We start from the raw sequence: 19,866 nt of genomic DNA, 5'->3' as shown, positions 1-19,866 counted from the left end.
ACATCCCGTTTTCTCGTTTAGGTTAATAAAATAAAATATGAGTTATTATGAGTCGGGCTTGTGTTGGGTTAAGTAATATGGGTAATGGACTTGGGTTAATAAGGAAAGGAGAAATACCATGGGCTTATGCCCATGACCTATGATATATAAACCTTAATTAACCCATAATCCATTCATTTCCACTCATTCCATACACCATAAGAGACACACACTTAGCTCTCTCTCTCTCTCTCTCTCTCATCTGTCTCTTTCTCTAACCGAAACCAAGAAGAAGAATCGATTCCCAGCCCGAGGTAATGATAGTATGATATTGTATGGATCCAAACCCACTAGATCTAGTCGCGAAACGACGAGCCGACACCCTAAACCGTTAAAGTCATAAGATCCGGATGGAATCGGGTATAAACCGATCAAATATGAGCTTATGAGTCACCCTAATTCAGATCGGGATCGAATGGGACGAAAAACGATAGAAAACAAGTGAGATCTCGCTTTTCCGGCGAGATCCCGGTTTTCCGGCGATGACGGCGCCGGAAAACGGCGTACGGGGAATGTTAGAGAATGTCTCTGACCTAACCCTAATTCGTTAACGAGAGAATAACGAATTAACAAGCAATTCGCTATGCCCATTCGTTAAGAAGAAATAACGAATTAGCAGCAGTTCGTTAAGCCATTCGTTAAGTAATTCGTTACGTGGAAATGACGAATGAACCCTCAATTCATTATAAAGGCCAGTTCGTTATAAATACCAGTTCGTTATAAAGACCGATTCGTTATGAGGGTCAATTCGTTATAAAGTTAAGAAGTAATGAATGAGTCTATTCGTTAACAAAATGGATAACGAATTAGACTTTGAAAGAATGATGGAAAGGTTCTGGGACGTAGAAAAGAATGGATTAATTACAAAGAAGCCTTCGAACTTTATGAATTAGAAAATAAAATAATAAATTAGAATTGTAATGAAAAATGTGTTAAGACAGTTAATGGAAATAAAATCTTTCCAAGCTGACCTGGCAGCTCGACCCCAGCCAGGGGCTCTGCCCCTTGAACCCCGCTTCCAAGGGCGCTGCCCCCGGACCCCTGTTCGTTGAGGGTTATAGTTAAACTAGAAACAAAATATGGGTAGTGATAGTTAACTGATATATGTAACTGTTATATAGTTAGTCGTGCACAGCTAAAGAAAGGATTAACCATTAACGGTGAACGTAACATGACTCAGGTGAGTTTCTAGCCCATTTCCTTGTTGTGTTTTCGGGCCTGTGTGCATACTCAATGTGAATGTTAATACACTTACCTTAAATGGTAAGTGTATGCTATAATGATATATGTGATAGTGTGTATGAATGTATGAATGAAAGCTCTTCGGTGCGTGAACGATCTTCGGATATTGCACGTATCGACGAGGAAAGTAATATCTAGTATGTCGTGTATGAAATATGTATGTGTGAAAGTACGTAATGAAATGAGTATGTACGAAAGTATGATTATGTAAAGAAATGTATGTATGGTTATAGCACGGATGAAAGGTATGGTTTAAGTAGGGAACATACCCTAATAATATCTGCGAATGTAGGGAACAGACCTTAATAATATCTGCGAACGTAGGGAACAGACCCTAATAATATCCGCGAACGTAGGGAACAGACCCTTATAATATCTGCGAATGTAGGGAATGAGCCCTAATAAAATCCACGAATGTAGGGAACAGACCCTAATAATATCTGTGAATGTTATAGGGAGGAATTCTCTTTAAAACGTATATGTATGAATGAAAATATATATGTAAGTATGATAGAAAGAATTAATGTACGTATGTATGTAAGTATGAAAGAAAGAATGAAAGTATGTATGTATGTAACTATGTAAGGAAAGATGAAGGTACATATCTTCGGATATGTACTTACGCAAGTATGTGAATGTAATGTATGTTGCCTGATTAACTAGAACTCACTCAGGGTAACTGACTTTTAGTATGCACGCAGGTTAACAGACTGAGACAGCTGGTTTGAGTGGGACATATGGCAGGATTGAAGAGGCTGGTATCTGAAGATTTGTCATGATGTTTCGAATGCTATAATTTATGTTATGTTTTATAAGACAAGTTATGATTGTTGTAATGAATTGTTGACTTTTATTATTATTCCGCGAAAGTTTGATTCACTCTGATATTTAGAACTGTGTTTATGAGTAAATCCAACGTTGAAGTAGGGAACCGGGGACGGGGCCTTACAAGATCATAGGCATTTGGTGTTTGTGTCCTTCGAGGATATGCGATACTAAAAGACATTGAATTGACTGCACAAATTGTAGATATGTGAGGTTATTGCTACATCTCGCTTTATTACTTATAGTTGTCATAATGAGAGTTGCTTTTCATTTTTATTGCATGTGTAATTTTATGAACTCTTCAATAAAATTCGGTACTTGAGATGCAAAACAAAGGTGCCTAAGAGGGTTGGAGTGTTGTTTATATTGCGTACTTGGGTGATGAATTTCAATCAAATAATTAAACCTGTGATCATGATTTTAGTCTTCTTAAATAATCGGTAGCCTGGATTAATCTCTGAATCGTGTGAAAACTTTTAGATAAACCTATTTCGCCTGTTACACGTGATTGATTTATTAGATAAGACAGAAATTCCTCTTTATTGGAATTGTATTTGTATATTTTATGTGAATGCTTTCAAGAACAAGATGGTGACCGTCCTTCTGGTCTCTGTATTTTCGATCTATTGAATATCATTTGTATATAGCCTCCATAATCTTATTTAAGATTGATGTCATGCGTTTTAACCCCAAACCCAACTAATTAGTAGCCCACTAATAATAAATTAAGGACCAAGTTATTATTTCAATAACAAAGTCTTAATAATAAGACTCAAACAACATCTAGAATCAAATCGAGTCCGCACTCCCGCTTCACCAAACCTGTTTAATCTCTAACGTTATTTACTTGATCTACAAGTTAATCTAATATTCTAAAATACACATTGATTACACTAAAATTACCAACATGAAGTAACTAATATTGACCAACAAATTGCGAAAACAATATTTTGTAATTTCTAAAGTGATGGTAAATACCAAATATAATGTGTGTGCTAGAAATTTCAGCCCACCATTTACAATTGTTCATATTAAATCTTTGCCCATGGTAAATACCAAATATAATGTTTTATTATGTGTTTTCATTCTAAGAAGCTAAAAGTATGTCATTCCACTAGAAAAAGTTAGTTGAAGTTTATCTTTCTCTGTTCAAAATGTGGATGGTATATCTTTTGTCAAGTATTGAAACTAACTAGTATCTTTTCATTTGACGTCGTTTTAATCAAATTTTCAATTATCTAACTTGAAGGAGCAAGTGGAGGCTACCGGGTTGTACGGGTTTAGCATACATAAAAGTTGTTCGTATATCCACCACCACTTGAAAAAGCAAATGTTTGCGTGGGAATAAAGAACTTTGTTTATGTAATCATGTATCACACACAAAGATAAAAAATAATTTAAAAATGATATAACATATCTATACGCATATGTATATAGTTAATTTTTATTATTATAATTTAATTAAATATAAATCATGTAAAACACTAACAAGGTATTTTATTTAATATTATTCGACCCGACATTTTATTTATCAAAATTAATTTGTTTACTAGAAAATATATAATACTTTTCTATAACATTGAAAAAAACATATGTAAAAATATTATATTTAATTGGTTATTTGACAATAGCCCCACGTCCCTTATCTTTCTTGATCGAGTACCAAGACGTATGGGTAGGTGAATCGGAATGAGCACGTGAATCACCATTTTAACATTTAAATCTGATAAAGTAACAATTAATAAAGAAAAATAATCGAACCCGTAAATTACAATGTTGAATTCAAAACGCCTCCCTACACCACCTTCCAGAGTTTTGTCAAGTTTTCGATTGAAAAGCTTTGTACACAGAGCTAGTTTGTGAAAGAGAAAGAAATGATTGTAGAAGTGTTTTAAGACATTTTACCACTACGCTATTTTTTGCAAAACTCTTAATTGCTGACTAGAACGTTAAGTGTCACAGCCCATATATGGCCATATGTAAAAAGTATTGACTACACATGGTTTAAGGGATGAAATAGTGTTTCTCTCATGTACTTTAACATTAACTAATAAAATTTGGTCACTTCAAACTTACCATCAACTATCATAAACAAACATTTTATAGCGCAAGTGTTTTGGAAGGCTATGGAGGCACCACCCATGGCCATGTCGGCACCTTCCGAGGCACCAAAGAGCTGTGAACACCATTACACAGGGGCGCCAAGGAGGAAGGCACTATCAGGTTGATGGGCAGGGGCGCCGTAACATCACTCTTTTTACTTACCTTCAAACTCACTTTATCATCTCCACGCACACATACATCTCTCTATATCACCATCTTTAATCGGGTACTAATACAACATTTTTAATCTTAAAGCACTACCCCAAGTGATGAGGTAATGTACTCACTTGGGGTACGACTATCCTAAAAAAGTACTCGTATAGTGCCCATTACCCTTAAAGACCTTTTCTTTTTATATACGTAGTAGCATATGATAAAATAAATAATCTTTATTTAATAAAAAAAAAGTTTAGATAATTAAATTATAGATTAGAAAGAGAAATATACTATTCAATTCACAATTTAAAATCATGGTGTCATTATTTTCAAATCCACTTAATTTACATGATATGAACCAAATTTATGTTTAAAGAGATGTTAGAAAGAATTTAGATAACAAACTATATAACACGTTACACAAATCTTATACCGTTCGTTAATAGAGCGAGACTAGCCTCATGATATGATAAATTCACAACCTCATATATCATCAACGCATTTGAGTTTATCAAAAGTTGCTGAAAAAAGAAAAGAACTTAGCAAATTTAGTTGTACTTGGTAAGAAACATTCACAACTACATGTAAAATTGCTAGTCTTTTAATTTACAAAATACAAATTAGAAATCATGTTATTGACATTTATTTAATCTTAATTTACAAGATAAGAATCAGATATTTTTATTCTTTTGAAAGGATGATTGTGACGTAGAAATTAAATGTAAGGATTAATGTGTGAAGAATAATCACGAATACCTGCCCCTTCCCAGCCCATCCACTCTTCCCACAACTCCCAATCTGGATCGTTCATTCCTCTCATTGTCTCATCCAACGGTCCATCATCCACTTCACCAACACTGGTTTCACCCCGCAAATCATTCATTACCATCTGCCCACAGAAATAAATGAATTTTTATTTTATTTAACAAATAACAAAGTAAAACAATAGGGTTGAATAAATTAAAACGTCGAATATATAAATTAAAACAAAATAGTCGTTTAATAAAATCATTTTAAAGTTTTTTTTTTGGTGGTATAAAATGAAGCGTGGAATCATGAGATGAGAGAACTTACATCATAAGCCTCGTTTATTTGTTGAAACTGAATCCCACCATCGTTTTCTTTGCATACGTCGGGATGATACTGAAATAATAAGAAGTTGACAAAAACTCATTAAATATATAAAAAAGTAAATTTAATATAAAGTAAGAACATATGTATAAGTTATTGATTCTTTTTTTCCCATTTTAGTCGTTAAAACTTAAAGGTATCATTGTGTCTTTTCGCTTATCATTGTGTCTTTTTTCATCATTGTGTCTTTTCGCTTATCATTGTGTCTTTTTTCGTCATTGTGTCTTTTCGCACACCATTGTGTCTTTTCGCTTATGATTGTGTATTTTTTCGTCATTGTGTTTTTTCATACTCCATTATGTCTTTTCGCTTATTTTTGTGTCTTTTTTTGTTATTGTGTCTTTTCGCTTATCATTGTGTCTTTTTTCGTCATTGTGTCTTTTCGCACACCATTGTGTCTTTTCGCTTATTATTGTGTCTTTTTTCGTCATTGTGTCTTTCAACTTATCATTATGTTTTTTAAATACTAATAACACCATTGTATAATAATAATATGTAAAAAATAATGATAAAATAACAACAAATTATCTAATACATAAAACACAATGATTAATATATGTTACACAATAACTTCAAACGTAAGACACAATGGTGAATACGCATAATACAATGGCCTAAAACGTAAGACACAATGGTGAATATATATAACACAATGACTTGAAACGTAAAACACAATGGAAACAACATATTACACAATGACACAATGAACAACAAAAAAACACAATTAAAAAACCCATTAATTTTTTTTATTTTTATATAACAATATGATACTCATATTAAAAAACGCTTATTATTATGGTGAATTTTTTTTAAAAAAATAATGTCGTATGAAAAAGTTATATTTTAAAATGATGGGAGAATTGTCATGTGCCTTGCATGTTAAGAGAGAAAGTCAACAAAGGTGGGTTATTACCTTCATACCCTTTCCATCAATTTTTATTTATTAAATTAATTTTAGTCATTCAAATTTAAAATCAATGGACTGGATTGCTTCTCACCCTTCTCATTTTTGTTGTCTTTGTATTTTAACTTTACCCGCCTTTTGGAATATAATTTTGACATCATTAAAAATTATGTCATAAGTTATAAAAATACCTAGACCCTACGTGTCAATTTATACTATATACGACTTTATCTTTTACATAATTATCTATACTACTATATATAACAATTTCATTTTTAAATGACTACAAATTATAAACCAACAAGATGCCAAAATTTTAGTTGTCTGTTTTTGGTTCTCCGGTGTTACATATATTAGTTTGGTTGATTATAAGATAAGTAGATGTTCAACTTTACATTTGGATTTGGTTAAAAATCTAACAGACTCAGGCCTTAAATATGGTTTCAAAAACTTGTTAATAATAAAGTTAGGTTTGAAACTTTTGACCCAAAGTAACAGACGATTAATCCAATAATAAGTCAATAACAAACAAGTAAACAATTTTGGCCTAGTTTGATTCCCATGTCCAATACCAATACAGTTGGGTTTTTCAACTGAAACCGAACTTTAAAAAAGAAAAACAAAACCGGAGTGTGGATTATTATTAGTTTAGGTCGATTATTTTCGTGTGGTTTGGTTTATAATCTTATACTCCATAGTTTTCTTTTAACACCCCTAACGAATAAATGATTTCATTATCTATACATTGTCTATTGTTTTAATAGAAAAATAAATGATGAGAGCGTGGTTACCTTCAAAGCAAGCTAAGCTGCCTGAAAGCAGTTTTGACTTGGGATTCAGAAGCACCTCGATGAATCCTCAAAGGATCCGAAGCAAGAGGACTCGTTGAAGCATAACACACTCGAAACCTGCTGCCGTTCTTCTTCCGAGAAGAAGATGATGATGATGACGATGAAACGCAACCGTTGATGATTCCAGCTGCCATTATGGATTCAAAATACTTTTGATCATCGGTAATTATGCGTATGAAACGGAGATTCAAGTTTAAAGTCGTCGTTATTTGAAATGGATTATAAGTAATGGCTAGGCTAGGCTAGGCGTGTGAAAGAAAGAAAGAATAAGATGTTGATTGTTGAATGTTGAGTGAAGAATTAGAAATGGTCAGTCAGTCAGTCAATATTATAATTTATATTAGAGAAGCCAGAAACAAAAACAAAGCATCGTTTCAGAGGTATGGGGGTCAGATCACAGATCTCAAAAATGGATTACGTGTCTCTTATTCATTGGTTATTTTAGGAGCAATCTTTTTGGATTTTATAATTATAAATATTATAAAACTTCAAACTATATACTACTCTTTTTTTATTCTTCTTAAAGCTATATAGGTTTTTGACAAAATGACAAAACTAGTCCTTTATGTTTGCACGTTTTTTCAATTTTCGTTCTTTAGCAAACTTAATAACAATAAACATCCTTTAAGTTTCAAATCCCTATCACGTTACGTCCTTTGTATCTAACTCGGTTAAATTTTTCGTTAAATCTTAGCATATGCAATGCACATGAGGTAGTCTTTGTGTTCGCCCAATACACCAACAACAAACCAATCTTATATTCTTCTTGTTCCGTTAACTTACCGATAATCAGATCTCTGATTTGTTATCTGTGTTTGGTGATTGAATGTGTCATGATTTAGAAATGGGTTTTAGGATCGGTGTATTGGGTTTGATTTTTTCCAGATCTGGGTGTTGATGGGTTATTTTTGGTATTTATACTGGTTGACTTCTGGGTTTTTAGGATTTTGGGGTCGTTTGACTTTGATTTGTGACAAATTGGAGGTTAATTTGTATTTGTTTCTGAAATTGTTTATGATTTGTATACTGTAGGATGGATGATTTGTATATTCCGGCTGCTGGTGGAAATTGGTGGTCGTAACAACAGGTGATGGCGGTGGCATGTGGTGGTTGGTTGGTGATGGTGGTAGAGGTGGTAGTTCTGAATGTTAGAGAGAGAGAGAGGGTGTGTGAAGATGGTGAATGATGAAGAGAGAGAATGAAGATGATGGGTGAAGAGATTAAAATGTTTTTTAATAAATAGATAAAAATGATCAAATTACTCGCACATGACCAGATTTAACAAGTAAAATTAACTCCGTTAGTGACAAAGGACGTAACGTGATAGGGATTTGAAACTTAAAGAATGTTTTTTGTCATTAAGTTTGCTAAATGACGACCATTGAAAAAACGTGCAAATATAAAGGACTAGTTTTGCCATTTTGTCTAGGTTTTTTTTTCCAAAAGATTTACTAAGGTTCGATTCTTGTCTACACCAATTAGTTCCAGCGGCACCAGAATGATGATCGGAGACTAGGCAAGCATGAGACGTTCTATCCTTGAACCAAACAAGTTTTATTTCAACACATTGTCATGCTTTCGGACGATGACCTTAGGTGAGGGTTTTCCCCGAATTAAAAGGCGGGTGTATCTAGATATTATGAATTTAATAATAATAATAATAATAATAATAATAATAATAATAATAATAATAATATTTGATTGAAATGAAAACTATTCAATCGTTTATTACATATGATCATATGATGGACAGTTACTTTTTCGTTATTGTTCACAAGTCATAGTTTGGAGAATTAAAATTAAATCTCTTCTTTTATTATTACCTTCTATTGTTAGGGGTTTTATGGGTATGAATCAACATATTACCAGCTATATCAATCATGTTAAGTTGCGAGCTAAAAGATTTTAACAACAATGCTCAACTTTTACATCAATATTCCATTACGAACACCAATTGATAAACCTGCTCAATATCTAAATTCAAACGATAACGACATGCAATCAAATCAACATATTTGACTCCCGAAGCAACCATTCTTTGGTGCGACCCCACAAGAATAAAAACAATGGGTATAGAATGAGATAGGATAGGAGGGACATATGGTGGACGGGTGGCTCTCGTGTAGAATGAGACAAACACGACTCTTTAACCCCAAATATTCTTTTGTAACTTTCTTTGGTTTTGATTAATTAACACTCGAAAATTACAAATTTACAACCAAGAATACTATTATTCTAAAATAAGTTATATTTTAGATCTTAAATTTGCCATAAAATATTCAGTCAGTTTATGTTATGACATAAACCGCATTAAAGTAAAATAAGTATAAAATCAAGCAGGTTAAAAGGAGCCAACCGACAAATCTGTTGGGCCAACCTAAAAGTATTATTGAGTTCAACCCAAAACTAAACCAAGCCCGTTTAGAGTAAGCCCAAACAACACAATTTCGTGTTAGGTTCTTGTCATGGCGAACTTTACGCCCCCCACCGACAACCATCCATTCATGCATCCACTAGAAACCAACAGCAGAATATGCATGTATATGATTCAAATTTAGGAGAATACAACTCTTGTTTGGACCAACATAATGCAAAAGTAATTGGAAAAAAAAAGAACAAAAAAATGTGTACAACATCAAGCATTTATCTCCTATCAAATTGAAAAAACATTATCACGGATTCTGTTATCAACTGGTCGAGTATGACACCCTAATCAAAGGAAACATATGCACGAGTTTTCCTAGGAGGCATCGATATTAAAGTATAAAACTGTTTTATGTTGAGTTGGGGAATATAGTATTACCACTAATTGTCTGCTGATTCAGATGGTTGATCAGAACAAGGGTGCTCATCTGAAGTAATAGGACCAGAAGTAGAAGTGGGGTGTTTCTTAAACTGAACCAAAACCATAGTCATGTTGTCACAACCTTCACCACCAGAAGTCGGTGCCAAACACCTGTCGAATACCTTCTCACAGACTGTTGAAAGCTTAGTTTCCTGCATTATTTATGGTTGATTAGGTTGCGTTTTAAATAATTTTTTAATGAGAAAAGATGGCTAAAAGAAAACGGACCGATTCTGCCCAAACTGTACTATTAATTACATGTAAACCTACTAAACCGCTATATTAACAAACTCTAGATTTCTTTTTCGTCTAGTGGTTATATATTGTAATCACATTATTTGATGGCTAACTGTATATAAAATGATATCACCAGGATTCATATGTGATCCATTTATGCCACTTCATTCTGTGTGATTCGTTTGACTTGTTACTAATACGATACAACATGAAATTACACGTTAATAATATAAATGGGTTGAAATTATTGCTTCTGTAAACTGAAAGCATATAATTATTATAACGTAAACTAGTGTTTACTTACAGCTTTTATTTTCTCCAGAACAAAGTCAACCAGCTGTTGGCTTGACATGCAATCCCTGTAAAAGAAACAGAAAGTTTTAGGAGTTTATGAGGTTTCCAGACACAGACTTAAAAGTTGGCTAAAATCGTAACGCAACGGTAGAGTAATATTTATTTATGAACTCCTAACAACCGATCGTTTTGTTTTTTTGGATTTATTTTATTTAATATTATTTGAGTCATTGAGTGTAGTTTTTGTCATTTACATATATGTAATCACAAGTTCACATATGTGTAATAGCCAAATTACATATATGTGTAACAATTAATTCACATATATGTAATTATGAATTAAAAGATTTAGGGGGGCTTTATTCATTTTAAATTTATAAGTAAACAAACACATATTAGATTGATTCATGTGAATACCAAAAACTTACCATATTCCATCACAAGCAAGAACGATAAAATCATCATCGTCACAAAGCTCAACCTAATAACGTGAACACAAACAATGGTAAAATCAAGTAGTGTCATGCCCATTATACATAAATAATAATTCGTTAATTATTTGGAAAACAATAATATAAATATATAAATAATATGTAAACATACTGCGTTTATATCAGGATTAGCAGTCAAAATTTGCTTTTCAGCAGGCAATGATTTATCCTTCTTCAGTTCCATGTCCCCTAAACATATGAAGTAAAAAAAGTTAAAACCCATAAAAAGCATTAAGGAAAAAATAACTGTTTTAATAAATCATTTAACATATGAGAAGTACCAATAGCCCTTGTTAAGTTTAGAGTCCCGTTAACTCGACCACAATGAATAAAACCACCAGCTTTTGATATCCTTTCTTTCTCAGTATCAAGATCAGGCTTGTGATCTTTTGATAGATTGTATGCCTGCATAAAAGATTAGATGCATAGCTGCACAACAACACTTGTCCAAATTTTTCTTTTCATAAATGATGAGTTGTATCAAATAAAATTAAAAGAATTATGTTGTATTTATTTTTACGAATAAAATGACTTTCGACCCGTTTGAATGAAATACGATGTCATTTTTTTTAATTAAGAATCAACATGTAAACGTTCAGTGAACAATTTATGAACCGTTTGCTGAACATTCATTTAGTTAAACGAACGAACATGACACATGCATCGTTTATGAATATTCGTTTAGTTGAGTTCGTTCGTGTTCATTTATGGTATGTTTGTTTAAGCTTGTTCGTTTATGGTTGTATTATATTTATTTAAACATATTTGGCCTATTACAAATTGGTTTAGTTAACTTTTAGACCTAAAACATTGTTCTTTACATTACTTTTAACTGGTTTTAGCTCAGCTATATTCAGTTATGTTTGTTCGTGAACTGTTCATTTATATTAAAACTTAGTTTAGTTTTAATAAATTTTTAGGCCTATACTAAAATATATAGACAGAGGAAACCGGTCCCAGTTATTATCTAATTCCTATCCAATCCTAATCCAAGTTCATCTCAAATTAATGAGTTAATTATTATCTAGAATTCAAGATATATTACCTGACCCTTTCGAGATATCACACAACGAGAATCACCAGAATTAGCCACAATAAGTTGGTTATTACGTATGATTGCCACGCAAGCAGTGCTGCCACATGTGGGCCCCTCATAGTTAGAATGTGGTCCCTGAATCATTTAAATGAATGTATTGAGTACCATTATTAATCTGTTTTGAGAACCCACAAGCTTTAGAAATTAGATAAGGGTATATTGGTCATTATATTAGGTAAGGGCATAATGGTCACTTTATTAGATAAAGGCATATTGGTCATTTAACATGGATTTTAGTTTCTAGTTTTTATTATTGATTTGTTAAATTATAAAAATAATTCCTGTATGAGTGTGACACAAAGGATTAGGTAAGGGCATATTGGTCATTAACATGAATTTAGCCGAAAATTCTAGCTCCAGTTAGTGTGAAGGACTAACTCTTTACAAATTGCTTACTTGATGTTCAGTGTAGTTACTAAAGATTAACGACTCAACCTACAATTGAGTATATACTTAAAACTTTAAAAGGATGAAATCTTTAATTTACTCTAATAATTTTAACCATATATATGATTTTGTCTTTAAGCAAAAATCATACCTTTATAAAGTGCAAGAGTTTTATTCATTTCTAAAGAATATGCTTCAGACATGTTATTTGACTAAAGCGTAGGTTAGGTAATGTGTCAAATAAATAATGTCTTTTTGCAGGCCGTAACGAGTCGGACCAGGTTGACAGGAAACGCTTTTTGTAACAAAATTGAAAAAAAAATCCGGTGCTGGCAGTGTTACAATTAATATTACAGTATTTATATTATGGCCTAAATAGTTTAATCTTTTGAATTAAAATAATTCAGACAACTGTAATTAAAATACGCTCGGGTACCTTTCGACCCGTTCAATCCATCTGACCTGTTTCCTTAATATACCCGTTAGATGTGAAACATAACCCAAAACAACATATCTGTTATTTAGTTGCAAAGAATGTACCTCTTCAACAGGCCAGTCATCAGTTTGACCTTTAGCTTCACCGCTCTTAGGGGACCAAATTAATCCTTCCACCATGCCACTAAACTGATCTCTTTTATCTCCCAATATTGCTAACTCTCTCCAACCACGTTGTCCGCACATCATTTCGTCCAATCTATATAAAGATGCAAAAAACTTATGCTAACGATATGGTTGTCTAAACTCTAAAAACTATTTGCAACAGAAAGTAACCAAATTCTTCAGTAACAATAATATAACTGCACACATAATATGCATGTGCAAGAACTATTGGCAACAAAACAAGAACAAAATTCTTCACTAATAATAATATAGATGAGGGCTGGGCGGGTTGGGGAACAGGTTGACTGGCCAATTTTTAAGCATGTGTCACATGAACACTTTATTATCCATTTCAATTGATGTAGGATATTATTATACACCATATTTAGGAGGTTAATATGCATTTTAACACATTTCGTATGACTTTTAACCTGTTTGACTCGTTTAACCCACTTGACACGTTTTCTATTTTGAAATCCTTTATATTAACCGCTGTGACTCATTCGATATAAAACATGACCAAAATGAGCTCATTTGTAGCTAAATAGATCCTTTAGTCCATTTGACCCTTTTTCAGTTGAAATCCTGAAAATTAACCCATTAACCTGTTGGAGATATGGAGATAAACCATAGCCGACCTAAATAGGTTATATTTGCCTATCAACCAATTTAACTTTAATCTTTCAGATCAACCTATTTGACATGCTAAGAGATAAAATATAACCCAAATCAACCCATTAATAGGTAATTAGCAGTAGTGCAGTACTACCTTTAATAACATTATATAATTAAAATAAAAAATATGTAACCTGAGGAAAGATTTCTGGATAGCAGTGCCAATATCACCATTAGAATAAGCATCATGTTTAGTCACTTGTTGATGAAGATACTTGGCACAGAACTTAGAGACTGCCTGACCTGAAAACGTAAAGGCTTAGTATTTTCAGTCTTTAAATAAATAATCTTTTCAAACAAACACACTGCTTAGATATACAGAACTTCATATTTAACCATATTCGTCACACAATAAGATCATAAGAATGTGGACAATGTCGCAAAAGAACTAAAATACTACTGTTAATGCTAATTTATGTAGATCATATTTGTAAACTTGTACCAGAGTGTTAGATTTATAGTTTTATACCTATTAATTAATACTGGTTACTGGAACATTACTGAGAAAACTGGTTGAATTAGTTTCATAGCCTTCAAATTATAGTTTCACAAACTGAATTCGGTGTAGACACTTGTTTGAAAAGGAAGTGTATGGATCAAAGTTTACAAATAGTTTTAGATACAGTGTTCTAAGAATTGTGAGTTAAACACTACAAGATATCCTTTAATGATTCTACATGTCTGTTTTTCAAAAAAGAACAGTAAAAGAAAAAGAAAGTTGAAATAATTCATGTTTGTTTTTCTAAGAATCTACATGTCTGCTAAGTCGATTCTTAGAAAATCTCTAATCAAACCATTTGTCCTTATTTCAACAAAGGAAGCACAGGCCTTTTCGATCTTTTTGTCTTGGTCCCAATTCAACATTAAACAAGTCCGAACTAATTGAATACTTGTGTCCCAAATTTCCAGAATTGGGTCGTAATAAAGGATATAATTGACAACCCGAAGTTGTAGATTATCACTTTCCTGCAAGAGATCCGCCGGGAAAAGTCTTCCTAAATTTATACCATCCGTTTTTTTATATGGGACTACAGGTTGAACCAAAACAAAATACTTTTTTTCATACCTGGAAAGTTTCATTCGTTGGATATAGAGCCAATTTTTCAATTTTTTGTATTCTTTGGAATTTTGTTTTCCCCCTCCTGGTGGTATCAATCGGAATGCCTTATTTGTCTTTCCAGGAAAATGGATATCTCCAGAAAATATTATCAGTTTAATTTTTTCTGCTTTTTTCTTCACGCGGACCAATCCGCCTACTCGACTTCTTCTATTTAAAGTGATTTGTGTATCTACCCCAATAATACTATTGTGCCGTACCATTATGGAAGAAGATTCGTCTAAAATGTGGACTTCCGCGGGAATAAAAAAAAATGGATTTACTTCCTTTTGGTATTTTGGCCAAAATACCTTGACTCCTCGATACTCAATCAAATCCTCTTCGTTGACGATTGAATTCAGTTCTCTAGTCTCATATTTAGTAAGTCCCGAGCTCTTTCTTATATATCGAGGATCATCGAAATAAGCAAGAATACTATTTCTACGGAGAATACCATTTTTGGGGATTTCAATTGCTATACCTGAAGAAGGTATTAGTTGGTTCTCGCCTTCTTGAATCGAGTCGAGTGGGATGATGACTCTATTTCTTCTCCTCTTTGCCAATAAATCAGAATTTCCCTCGAGAATGCCCGGATATTTGAGATTACAACGACCAGTACATGTCATTCGATTCAGTTCTGAATAATAAGGAATCCTATCTCCTTTTTTATTTTTACCAGAAAAATACGAACTAAAAAATTTGTGTCTCGCTTGATTATTAGTTACTGAGGGGTTAGAAATATATCTTCGCTTAACAGAAAGAAAATAAGCGTTCATTTGATCTTGATCCTTGTGGATCGAACAGGGGCCTAGACTAGCTCTCCAGGGCTCCCCTAATAATATCCATAAATAACTTGTTTTTGGTAAGAGATGAATATTACCATATGTAAATTCAACTAACACTGAAAATCATGCATAAAGAATGTTCTCAAAGCACAAAGAAGTTGATTTAGACACATTAAAATGCAGTAATCCTGTTTAAGCACTAATGATTATCAATATAAGAAACATTAAAATACGTATACACCATATTCTTACCTCCATGGCCATCATAAACACCAAAGAACGACGTTGAGCAGTCCAAATCAGGATAAGCAGCATGCTACCAAACACCTCAAACCAACAAGGCAGACAAATGCTGAGTCATATCACATCAATAATAAATTCCAAACACTAATCGAAGGCGCATCAATTCTACACCATATTGGTACAAATAAAAAAAACCATCATCATAATTCTTAAGATAAGGTTGTGATGATTTGAGTATCAACTAAAGAATTAGAAAATATGATTCGATTATCCAAATTAAACAAGAGTCATATATCCAGTTTGCAATTCCATCATCTTACTATGTCCATAATTTAACCAAAACAACAATACAATTATACGAAAAAGCTAGAGCATAGTCCAGCTTAGCAACTTACAGCATCTTCCATTGACGTACGCCACCCTTGCATGGATGACAGCCCATATCTTAGCTTCTCATTCTCACCATCTTCAGATAACTTATCAGTTTTAGGCGTGCTTAGGTATATTCCCATTTCTAGTTATATATTATCAACCTGTGGAATTAACAGTCAATATTCACCAAAACCAACACGGTTTAATGCAAAGATAACAACACAAATGAAAAAGAATCCAGAGATAACAAACATATAAACACAATTCAATTCACAAACATTGAAAAACTCGTCCATTAAAGTTTCAATTACAAATGTAAATTCACAAATCACAAATTGCATCATCCGTATTTCGTTTACAAACGAAAACGACAGGTCAAATCATGCCTTATCTATAATCGTTACATCAATCATTCAAATAAAATAAAATTCAAAATCATCACATGCGTTGCATGGCTGGCGTAACAACAATTAACGGAACTAAGACAAATCACAATTGATCAATGATTGAAACAAATATCGAACGGATAACGATTAACGAGCATAATTATTGATTCATTTCACAGAAACGTAAAAAGAAAAAATAATCAAATCATATAATAAGATTCGGAAGTGCATCAATGAACGGATTAATAACGAAATATAGATTGAGACGCTACCGGCTTGGCGAGATTTGGATCATCCGTGGAGAGTGATTCCGGTGGTGGTTTGCGATGGAGCATAGAATGAATACATAGTTACGAACGAACGAAAGAAAGAAAGAAAGAAAGGTATTTTATTGTTTGTTATTGTTATTGTTATTATGTTAACTTAATATATTTAAAATATATATATGCATTTGTATCAACCGTTGACGCGGAAGGTATCTATGGAACACATTTTGGCGGGTGGAACGATAGTATTGGGCCTCACTTATTACTTAAATCCACAAATATGTAATATACTACTAGTTTATTTTATTGGACAAAGTTTTAAAAAATATATACGCACACATTTCCACATACACATTTCTATGGGGCTTTTAATAGTTTTTTTATTGTTATTATTAACTTTATAGATAATAACAATTAACAAGATATTATATGTATTTATATATTTATTGTTTCGATTTGTTCATGAAATAACGAGAATTGACGAACGACTTGCCAATCTTGCCGCCAGGAACCGGGAACAAGCCCTGGAATGTGCAGGTCATAAGATGGAGCTCGTTTGAGCTAAAGAAGATAGAAAGTGGCTACTGGCGGAATGAGTTCCCTAGGTAAATGCGCTTTTTCGTATTGTCTCTATCATTTGTAAAACAATTGCTTATATTTACATTTATCAGGTTATTGCTCATATCCGGGCGGGTGATGGGCTTGGGAACTGTGTCTCCATACTCTTAAATGCGTCCTCCCAAGCCGACCGTCAAACAGGATTTGAGGAAGGATTCAAATTTGCGGAAGAGGGCAAGCTTCGAGAGGAATTTATTTTGCATAGCCGGGATACTGCCAAGACTCTCATCGAGAAAACCAAACTTTTTGACAGGTTGAAGTTCCCTACTGAGGAGCAAATAATTGAGCTTGCAGATCAAGAAGATGGCGTGGATCAACTAAAGGCTCTTCTTGGTCTTGATGAGGAAAGTGAAGAAGATCATAATGACGCGGAACGTAATGATGCGGAGGACGAAAACGCGGAAGGCGAAGACACAGCATCATAGATATAAATTTTTCTTCCTTGTAATTGACATCTGTTTGTAATCCCTTTTGATAAATAACAAGAAGTTTGTTTTATCCGATATACTTTGTCTTATTTTTATAATATAAGTGTTTGTATGATCTTCTCTTTGTCAATAAAGGATTACACCATTCTTGCTGTTCGATCATATGGATCCTTCTAGTATGCGGACCAGAACATATGCATAACATAAGACTTCAATATAAAGCTAACAGTCTTTTATAATCAAGGCATAAGCCAGATGAAATTACAAAAGAAAATGATACATGTCATTCATTCAATCTACTTGGCACGCATGCCTAAAAACATGTCTTGCTAAATGTAACATTTTTTCAACTGTGCGACGTTCCAAGTTCTAGGGATCTCAGTCCCATCCAACTTTTCTAACTTGTAAGCACCCTTGGATAAAACCTGTTTTATCCTATAAGGGTCTTCCCAAGTTGGGGCCAACTTGCCCGGAGATTCTTGGCCAGAAGCCTCATTGTTGCAGAAGACAAAGTCTCCCGCGTCAAATTCACATTTTTGGACCCGCTAGTTATAATATTTCTGCAGTTGGCGTTTATAATTATGGTCGCGAATCGATGCCAGTTCCCCCTTTCTTCAAGAAGATTGAGATTCATCCGGAGTTCTTGATCATTATCATCGATCAATAAGACTCTTGCGGACGGAATTCCGATTTCGGCTGGGATCATGGCCTCAGTGCCGTAGGTTAAACTAAAGGTCGTTTCAGAATTACTAGAATTCTTTTATGTGTGGAAGGCCCAAAGAACATGGGCAACTCATCAACCCAACCGTCCGTTTAGTCCCTAACCTTGCTTTCATCCCTTCCTTGATTGTTCAGTTGGTTCGTTCAACCTGACCATTCGCTTGTGGATGGGCTACATATGTGAAAATTTGAGAAACATGCAGTTCTTTCAACCATTCTTGTAGCCCACCGTCCGCGAATTAAGTACCGTTATCACTCACAAGTTCCAGCGGAAGACCAAACCGGCAAATTATGAATTCCCAAAGGAATTTCTTAACACTTGCTGCTGTTATGGATGCAACTGGTTTGGCTTCTTCCCACTTCGTGAAGTAGTCGATGGCCACTATTAAAAACTTGACGCATCCCGGGGCTTCAGGGAAAGGTCTCATTATGTCAATAGCCCATTTCTGGAATGGCCAGGCGGAAGTGACTAGAACAAGTTCGTTCTTCGGTCGTAGTGTGTTGGGAGCATGACGCTGGCAAGAATCACATTTCTTGATTTCCTGCACAGCGTCCAGATGCATTCCCGGCCAATAGTATCCGAAATTCATTAGATTCGCTATGACCATTCTTGGGCCTGCGTGAAGACCACAGATGCCTTCATGAACTTCTCTGATTAAGTATTTCGCGTCCTCGGCATCCACGCATCTAAGTAGTGGGCCAAGGAAGGAACGTCGGTACAAAACACCGTCATGCATCTGATAGTTCAAGGCTTTGTGCTTTATCTTCCGGGCCACGACTTTTTCTTCCGGGAGAGCTCCTAACGACATGTATTCTATGATAGGTGTCATCCAAGACTCTACTCCAGTTTGAATTACCAAAACTTGGTGTTACGGGGCGGATAGGCGATCTAGTATTTCAATGTTGATGTCTTTAGCAAAATGCTCGAAATTCGTTGAAGCCAGCTTACTAAAGGCATCCACTGATTTGTTCCCGCTTCTCTTTATGTGAATTACTTTACATGAAGAAAACTGGAGCATCAAATCTTTCGCCTGCGACACATATGAAGCCATTACGTCATTCTTTTCTTCGTATGT

At 33.9% G+C, this 19,866-nt stretch overlaps 2 protein-coding genes across 3 annotated transcripts; both read right to left on the bottom strand.

Annotated features, from left to right (window-relative positions):
• Positions 1-4,848: 4,848 nt before the first annotated feature.
• LOC143623395 (uncharacterized) lies at positions 4,849-7,385 on the bottom strand. The gene is made up of 4 exons (XM_077094318.1): positions 7,230-7,385; positions 5,440-5,508; positions 5,122-5,254; positions 4,849-4,886 (listed from the first exon to the last, which is right to left on the bottom strand). Exons 1-4 carry the CDS (start codon positions 7,383-7,385, stop codon positions 4,849-4,851), a joined length of 396 nt encoding a protein of 131 aa, XP_076950433.1.
• A 2,342-nt stretch (positions 7,386-9,727) lies between these two features.
• LOC143623372 (putative protein phosphatase 2C 60) lies at positions 9,728-17,148 on the bottom strand. 2 transcript variants are annotated; one of them, XM_077094302.1, is made up of 12 exons: positions 17,031-17,148; positions 16,396-16,533; positions 16,010-16,073; positions 14,011-14,119; positions 13,142-13,295; positions 12,164-12,289; positions 11,400-11,523; positions 11,231-11,307; positions 11,056-11,108; positions 10,638-10,692; positions 10,055-10,248; positions 9,728-9,960 (listed from the first exon to the last, which is right to left on the bottom strand). In XM_077094302.1, exons 2-11 carry the CDS (start codon positions 16,510-16,512, stop codon positions 10,057-10,059), a joined length of 1,071 nt encoding a protein of 356 aa, XP_076950417.1. In that variant the 5' UTR covers positions 16,513-16,533; positions 17,031-17,148; the 3' UTR covers positions 9,728-9,960; positions 10,055-10,056. The 2 variants fall into 2 exon arrangements, with proteins under 2 accessions (XP_076950417.1, XP_076950416.1); XM_077094301.1 differs by having other exon boundaries at positions 9,728-10,248.
• Between the last annotated feature and the right edge of the window lie 2,718 nt (positions 17,149-19,866).

Source organism: Bidens hawaiensis, unplaced genomic scaffold (genome assembly GCF_021521415.1).
Source record: "Bidens hawaiensis isolate Kalapana, Puna unplaced genomic scaffold, B.hawaiensis_p1.1 tig00003430_1, whole genome shotgun sequence".
Lineage (NCBI taxonomy): Eukaryota > Viridiplantae > Streptophyta > Magnoliopsida > Asterales > Asteraceae > Bidens > Bidens hawaiensis.
The sequence above is the reverse complement of the archived record's forward strand: the minus strand, read 5'-3'. Positions and strand labels throughout refer to the sequence as shown.